This window comes from Clupea harengus, chromosome 12 (assembly GCF_900700415.2).
Source record: "Clupea harengus chromosome 12, Ch_v2.0.2, whole genome shotgun sequence".
In the NCBI taxonomy this organism is placed as follows: Eukaryota; Metazoa; Chordata; class Actinopteri; order Clupeiformes; family Clupeidae; genus Clupea; species Clupea harengus.
This window is the reverse complement of record NC_045163.1, coordinates 2,642,138-2,650,797: the sequence shown is the minus strand read 5'-3', so window position 1 is coordinate 2,650,797 and position 8,660 is coordinate 2,642,138. Positions and strand designations below refer to the sequence as shown.

The window sequence follows — 8,660 nt, the reverse complement described above, 5'->3', positions numbered from 1 at the left end:
CCGGCCTGATGGATGGTGCGCCGGGGAGCGTTCTCTGGCCCGGCCGGGCCCCTCTCGGATGGGCTAGCGTGGAGGCGCCGTGCGCCGGCGGCAGATTTATGTGCCGGTGGACGGGCGCGTGTCCCCGGCGCGGCGCTCTCCTTGAGAGGTCGTTAGTGCGGCGGTGGCGCGGGCCGAGTGACAGATAGGTGTGAGGAGGCCATTAGCACTGATGAAGATCAGACCCCACCCGCGCCTCCAGACGCCCCTCTCCACGGCCCTGCCAACCACGCCACATCCCTCTCCATTCAATTACCCCCCCCCCTTTCACAGTCAGGGCCATGCAGCGCACATGTGTATGCAAGTGTGTAGGTGCGTGTATAGGGGTGTCCTTCTCTCTGTGTGTGTGTGTGTGTGTCCTTAACCTTTTGTTTGCGTGAGTAAATCCAGTCTTATTATTTTGTTTCTTTAGGCCTGAGTGTTTTCAGTTGCTTTCATCTAGGGGGCTCTTAGGGGGCCGTCCCTAAGATGATGATGATGATGATGATGATGATGATGATGGTGACATGGCCGCCACTTTATCCAATTACATTTCATTCTCTGTGAAGCTTCAGTCTGAGCTCTGCCCTCCAAAGCCTTCACCGTGTCCTCAGTGGCAATGACTAGGGAAATCTATTTTTGATTGACAGACACATCACGGTAATCAGCCAATATGTTCTATTTCTATGAGAAGGATGTAATCGATCGGAAACATCAGTAGCCAAAGCCTTTTCTGGGTTTGTTTCATGTAAAGTCACGCTAAATGCTAGTAACCTTATACAGGGTAGGTTCACTTCACTGTTCACCCAAACCATCTCTCATGGTACCGTTGTCTTAATAATAACGCTTAGTTGTGGGCTACAACCTACAAGAAAAGAAATATGATTTTAAAACGACCTAGCTAGCAACAGCGTTTTCACTAGTTTTTGCGAATCTGTGTGGATGAGGATGACCTCTCAAAACGGTGTCGTATGGATGTGAACCCTTCTGAAAACACAAAGGAAAAACGTTGTTTTCAACACAACAGCCCCTTGGTTAAAGTGTGTAAAGCACAGCCCAGAGTTCGCCCCCTGGCCGTCTCATCGATGTCACTCCTCAAGCGTGCTGCAGCACACACACATGGTCACACACACCATCCTGCCGATAGTCATGGATTCCTGAGATACCTACAGTTTCATGGGATTTGTGGAAAAGGACCGGTTCATTGCCCATATTGCACTTAGGCATGGTTTGGCAGCAAGATGGACAATGTAACCAGTTGGAGTGTGTACAGTGTGTGTGTGTGTGTGAAGCCTTTTAGCTGCAGGTGAGAGTGTGTGCGTGTGTGTGTGTTACCTTCAGGCGGTCATTAGGCAGGGCCACTGCGCCTTTCTTGATGACCTCTTGAACCCTCTCCACTGAGAGGTCAGCTCCTGCCTGTTCAAGACGCTGGCTGAAGAAGCCGATGACCTGTGGGCAGATACAGAGGAGTAAATACACCATCAGAGGAGTAAATACACCATCAGTCGCCCAGAGTAGATGTCTCTGAGCAAAACTCAAGGCAGATTCTCTACACTACAGGTATCACATTTATTCATTATTTAGGGAACACTGTGACTGACACAAGAAACTATTTGTACACTATAGGCAACCTAACAACATTACAATACTATGAAAACAAATAATACATCAATAAATGTTCAAAAAAAATATGAAATGCTTGACAGATGGCTTGGTTCATTCTGTTGATCCTGCGGTAGCAAGTCAGAAATAAATCCATCTGGGCTGTGTGCACATCCACTGATTTGTCACTTTATTCTGAGGCTTTCCACACAAGCCTAATTTACTGTTTACAAATCCTCTTCATTAGTTTTCCACCCTACAGGGCTATATCACTATCAGGCAGCACTCCGAGCAGGAAGAAGAAGAGGAGTATCGCTCTCTCTCTCCCGCTCTCTACACTTTCCAGTTCAATCTGAAACACTGTTTCCTTTTTCTCTTCCTTGTAGAATGGGTAGCTACAGAAAGTCCTCGTCCAATCAGGCTCTGTGCACAAAGCCTTGCATGAATATTTTACTTCCTGGGGTTGAATGCGGGAGGATTAAAGGCTGTGTGATGTGTCATGTGTGAATGTATGTCTCGAGCTGGATGGAGGCGCGTGGAGAAGCCTATGTGCCTATACATGTGTGATTGCCAGGTGCATTCAGGCAGCTATATATAAGCTTATCCATGACAGCTGCGTGTCGTTTGTGTCATGTGTTTGAACAAGATGCAACACCTTGTGGTTTCTCACTGAGATATACGTATGTTCTCGTGTCTGTGTGTGTGTGTGTGTGTGTGTGTGTGTGTGTGTGTGTGTGTGTGCTCACCGTGTCCAGGTTCTGCATGATATCCTGGAAAGAGGGGTGTGAGCGGAACTGCTCGAACAGCTCCCTCTTGTAGAGCAGAGCGTACACAAGGTTGGGGTTGTGGTGCAGTGAGTTGGATAGGCAGGAGTTGATGATCTCCAGCATCATGCGGATCACCTCCTCGATCACATTCAAGTCCTGCGCCTACGAGGAAGACAGAGATAGTTGCAGACAAAGGCAAATGATCAAAAGAAATGATCTTTTCTCTCTCTTCCATAGTGATTTCTTGTCCAGATGCTGAATGGTGCAGAATGGAAATGGATGGAAGCGTTTTTTTTAAAGTTTAATACAATTTCTTTATAAGCATTTGTGATCACTGAAGTTGAAGGACAAGTGTATCCATGGGGGGAGGGGGGGGGAGAGAGAGCTAAAGACAAATGACATTTCACAATGTGATCTTTTCACAATATTTCACAAGTTCCCTGTGACATCCAACAAACATCAAATAAACTTATACTTATATGTATAATGTTATTTCACCTCTCTCTCACCCGTCAAATAAACAGTATATACTTATATGTATAATGTTATTTCACCTCTCTCTCACCCGTCAAATAAACAGTATATACTTATATGTATAATGTTATTTCACCTCTCTCTCACCCGTCAACTAAACAGTATATACTTATATGTATAATGTTATTTCACCTCTCTCTCACCCGTCAACTAAACAGTATATACTTATATGTGTAATAGTATTTCACCTCTCTCTCACCCGTCAACTAAACAGTATATACTTATATGTGTAATAGTATTTCACCTCTCTCTCACCCGTGTGCACACATTAAAGGGGAAGTAGAGATGCAACAGCGGAAACAACTAGTGTTGGATGTCAGTTTGAATGTGTCAACATATATTAGTGTGTATGCGTATGTGTGTGAGTGTGCGTCTCTCTCCGTGTGTGTGTGTGTGTGTGTGTGTGTGTGTGTGGTAGCCGCGGCCTGGTCTGGCTGGGAGTTGGCCAGTGCTGATTTTATCTGTCTGCAATAGACTCTCTGGAGTCACTGGTGTTGGACGAGACAATACACCAGCACTTCACAGTATGCAAAACAGGAACATATCCCTACCTGGGAAACACCTGTGATCTAATGTAGCCTGGACCCCCGGGGGGGGGGGGGGGGGGGGGGGGGGGGGGGGGGCGTGGTGGCGGCGGTTACAAACACGCACATCAGTGGGCCGCAAATTACTTTCTAGTCAGAATGGTGGTCCCTGGGACAAAACCAGTTAAAAAAAACCCTGCTCTAAATGACAGAAAAAGAAGAAAAGCCAAAAATCTGATTTTCAATGAACCCAGAAATGTCTCTTAACCTCCTACTGAGCCTGTACTTCTGAAAGAGGGGAAGGAGGAGAATAGACATGTCAAGGCTCCACTTCATGAAGCAGATGGACCACAGACGATCGGATGGGACACAGAACTGCTCTTGTTTCTCTAGTTTCTGCTTGTTCTCTAGATGCGTGTGAAGCTCCTGTTCCAGGCTGGTCAGAGGAGAACATGGAGCAGCTCACAGAACCCTGACAGCAGGAAATAAATCACTTCGCTGATACCATCTTCACTTCTCATACACATATGACCAAAGGGGAGGTGAGAAGACGGCGAGAGAGAGAGAAAGAGAGAGACTGAGTGAATATTGGTATAATCTGTAGCATATTGTTTACTGTCAGGGACTAGCGTGAGGAAGCTGTGCTGGCCCTAAAATAGAACAATATGCCCCCGCGTTTGCAAACATGCCTTGGATAAGATCTGCGCTGGGCGCGGCTATGTTTGGGTGCTGATAGCAGACGAGAACCTCTGCTTCAGTCTGAGAGGAAAACATGACTAAGAACAGGTGATTGTCAGCAGGGTGCATGTCATTACTGCCAACCCACACGCACGCTTCACCATCACCAGTCCTCCTGCTGTAGGCTGCGTGGCGAAGGACGCCGTGTTTCTGGGGTTGTCTTTGGAAACCCAAGCAACAAAAGTACACAAGAGATTTCTTTAAAAGATTCATTGTGACTGTGACGCGTGTAAAAGCATAGAAGGCTTCAGCTGCGATGATATTCAAATAGTGGCACATTGACATCCTGCACTGTCAAAAAAAACAAAACCACAACCGCATAGTCTGGGCGGCTGCTCAGCCAAGTTACCATAGAAACACACGCGAGAACATAAGATACATGGCTTGACATCAAACACAAACCACCAGCGACAGGAAGCGACAGCGTGAGACAAAACAGGTCTTTAAAGGAGTAAACAGCCTGTGTAGACACGCTTTGACCGAGAGGACACCTGGCATGCGATCGCATGTAAATATGTAAAATATACGCTATGATGTACTGCATAGGGGGACACGGAGCGTGGCCACAAACGATCTTTAATCCGAGTAAAACAAAACAATAGTCTAATGTGAAAATAATGCCCCTTCCTGGGGACCAATCAGCTGCACCGTGCTGAAAGCCGCTGCTGTGCACATTTCTGCAAGCTGCTGCTGAGGTTTGTGGGTGACGGCGGCGAGTTGAAACAGACATGTTCCCACGGGCTTAAAGCTCTATCTGCCTCTGACGAGTGTGTGTGTGTGTGTCTATGTCTATGTCTATGTGACAGCAGTGTTAGGTAAGAGCTATACTGGGAAACTGGGCTTAAGTTCTCTCTGGTTTTAAATAGATTTATCAACCATCTCCAAACCTAGCCACCCCTACCAATCCCATGCATGAGTACACAGACCCATCTAGCCCTAAGCACACACATAGTGCCACTCTGATTTCCCCATCTCCCATTCAGCCCCCGGGAGCCATCAGCTGGGGCATCCTTCAGGGGCCGCTCTGGCTGTGGCCCGACTCACACGGGGCCTCTGGTCGCCGGAGCTCGCCGAGTGTCTGCCCCAGTGCTCCCTGCTCTAAAGCTCCAGGGCTGCTGTCAGTGAGCTACCCAGACACAGATGCACGGGGAGCCAGGAGCCCAAAGAGGCTTACAGCCCTCTAATGAAATAAGCCCCAGCCCAGATCGGACTGCCCAGCAACATCACGCAACAAGCCTGCTCCTCTCTTACAACTCCCCTTTGCTGTTTCCATAGCCACGGGGCGGAGGCATGCTCCAGACGGTGAGCCGTGCAATGTGGGCAATATTAGCAGGGCGGGAGACTGTCGCCGCCATTGTTAATGTGATTACAGCAGCGGCTATATTGAAGAGCTAACACTGAGTTACGAGCTGCCTGTGCTGCGCTGGGCCGTGCTGCGGGGTGAGAACATCAGAGTGGGAGACCTGGGGGCAGACCTCACTGGAATGAGGAAAAGAGACTTTTGGTCTGTGGGACTCAGGCAGCCCACCTCTGCAGGACCATCAGTGTTTACTTCTACTCTTCCCTGTACACTACAAGCGGGGTAAGAAAGGGTAAGAACGAGACTCACTTATAAAACATTGATAGCACTGGGAGCACTACACAACTACATGCCCGAGAACCAGTCAAAAGGGATGGACAGTGACATGAAACAAAAAAAAAATACCAAAAAGGAGGTACCTGACAAGAATTATTCAAAAAATTAAATAAATAAATGGAGGTGCCTGAAAAGGATGGGGGAGGGAAGTGCAGCAGGAGAGAGAGAGAGAGAGAGAGAGAGAGAGAGAGAGAGAGAGAGAGAGAGAGAGAGATGCCAAGACTCAGGGGAGGAGAGGGAATGCGGCAAACAGGGGATACAGATGCCCTGACGTCTACCCAACCTTGGCCAGACATTAGCAGGCGAGCACAGATGACTAATAAGGATTGATGGTGTGTCTGGGAGCAGCAGTGGCTGGACTTGTGAGTGTGAAGTGATAATTAGTCTGGCAGAGGGGAAAAGGAAGGGGGCGAGGAAGTGGAGGAGGAGGGGTACAAAAAGGAAGACGAATACTATATGCTGAACACTAATGAGATTAGCCTATAAAGCGCACACACACACACACACACACACACACACACACACACACACACACACACACACAGACACAGACACAGACACAGACACACACACAGGGAATTCAGGTCAGATGCAAATGTGCAAGCTAGACGTCTCTGTGTGGGAGACCTGCTGGGCTGATTAAGGGAGTGGCACTTCTGTCTGAGAGTGTGTGTGTGTGTGTGTGTGTGTGTGTGTGTGTGTGTGTGTGTGCATCTAAGCTAGAGGCAGACAGACAGAAGGAGAGGGCAAAAAAAAAAACACAGTAATATTGATAGTTTTTCCTCTTCCTCTTTTTGTGTGTTCCTACCACAGTCAGCTAAACACTCCCTCCTGTGGAGCCGCCCAACCTCTACCAACTGCACCTCCTCTCCTCTCCTCTCCTCTCCTCTGTCGTCTACTGATAGTGTCTCTGTGTTATCACAGAGAAGTTGTGTGGGGAGATACCATCTTCGTGACTGCAGGTCTGGAACATCTTCATCTTGACGTTCTCTGCTGCAGCCAAACTCACCTCATACGTCCCACCCTGTCTGTGCAGTCATTACCTGTCCATTTAAATATGAGACACCACACCCTGTGTGTGTGTGTGTGTGTGTGTGTGTGTGTGTGTGTGTGTGTGTCTCCATGTGTGTCTGACATAAATTCAGACAGATGTGACACATTTATGCACACTTTACACACACACACACACACACCACACACACACAAAAGCAGATAAGCTGTCTGTGGCTGATCCTCAATTTGAGGGCAAGCTGAAATGTGCAGCAGCACCAAAAGACTCCGGTCTGGTCCATGAGTGAGTGTAGTGTGTGTGTGTGTGTGTGTGTGTGTGTGTGTGTGTGTGTGTGTGTGTGTGTGATCTGCCTGTAACTGCGCAGTCAGAAGAAGGGCTGATGATTAGCTAATGACTCATGTCAATACAGCTTAAGGCAGTGAGGGAGCCAGCCAGTCATCACCATGGCCACAGCATCCTAGAAATGCAATTGCAAGGGTCAGACAGTTAAAGGTCAAGGTTTAAGTAAATGAACCTAAACATAGCTTACTATGTCTGTCACACAGACACATTACACACATACACCCACACACACACACACACACACACAACTGCATGTTCCAGAGGGATAGATTCCATAGATTACTAACTGCATTAAGGATGCCTGTGTGACAGAACCTTCTGTCATCGGAGCTCTTCAGGAAAAAAAGGTCACATGCTCTGAAAAGCTTTTAAAAAGGACAAGCACGGCCAACAAAATCTCAGTAAAGGCCTATGCAAACGGCGTGATTTCATGTCATCTCGTGCAATATAATATCAGTAAAGGCCTATGCAAACGGCGTGATTTCATGTCATCTCGTGCAATATAATATCAGTAAAGGCCTATGCAAACGGCATGATTTCATGTCATCTCGTGCAATGTAATATCCAACCTATTCCTGCTTCATGATAATGTTAGCATCTGGCTCTTCATTCCAGTTAACTGTCCTGAGGTCAGCACTGGATGAGCACTGCAGCATAAAATGGCAAGATGCCAGGACGTCTCTGACTCAGTCAGTGTGTGTGTGTGTGTGTGTGTGTGTGTGTGTGTGTGTTCATGTCTTCTGCCTCTCTGCAGGGAGTGTGTAAGTGTGTGTGTGAGCTTTCAGGCTCCAGGCTTTGTAGAGCCACACAGAAAACCCTCTGAAGAATGAGGTTGTGTGCATGTATGTGTGTCTGGAGCACGGGGCTGTTATGAATAAACAAACAGCTTATCTGCCTGCACTCAGCTTTGCAGGAGACAGAGTTAGGGAGAAATGTCTGGGGGGGTGGGGGTGGGGGGGGGGGGGTGTAAGAGAGAGAGAGAGACTGGCTGACTGACTTTTGGAAGGATATAAAATAGGTAATTCTCTGACCTGTATTGTGTTACAATCATTTCATAATCACACCACCCTGTACAGAATCAGCCAGGACCCCCGGCCCCGTGTTTCTGAAGAGATGCATGCAGGGAGAACAGGGAGGTGATGCACCACACATCAAACTGCGCAGGCTTTTTGCCCCGTGTAGGCTGTACTTAAAATGATGTGGGTTTGCTATAACCCAACCAACTCTTTGTTTGATTGTTGGATCTGCTTACTTGATTATATTTTTGAGTTGCGCAAAATAAAAAATAAATGTTAAAGTAATATTTGACTTCTGTGCGGCCCTGGAACTGCTGAGCGGGGCTTGCAGTGAGGGTTGATGCTTATTGATTAAACGTGATGTGATTGGAAGACAACAGCAAGCGCCATTTTTAAAACCAGCGAGAGTATTTAATACAAAATTTTAAAGAAATGGCACAAAGAAAAGAAAAGAAAAAAAGCACAGACCCA

At 47.4% G+C, this 8,660-nt stretch overlaps 1 protein-coding gene across 1 annotated transcript in view; it reads right to left on the bottom strand.

Moving 5' to 3' along the window:
- dym (dymeclin) overlaps window positions 1-8,660 on the bottom strand; it is a 48,464-nt gene continuing 39,804 nt past the window's right edge. The window contains exons 9-10 of the mRNA XM_031577229.2: window positions 2,367-2,549; window positions 1-1,467 (exon numbers count right to left, since the gene is read on the bottom strand). Of these exons, the coding sequence (XP_031433089.1) occupies window positions 1,315-1,467; window positions 2,367-2,549 (336 nt within the window). The 3' untranslated portion in view covers window positions 1-1,314. The remainder of the gene's footprint in view (window positions 1,468-2,366; window positions 2,550-8,660) is intronic.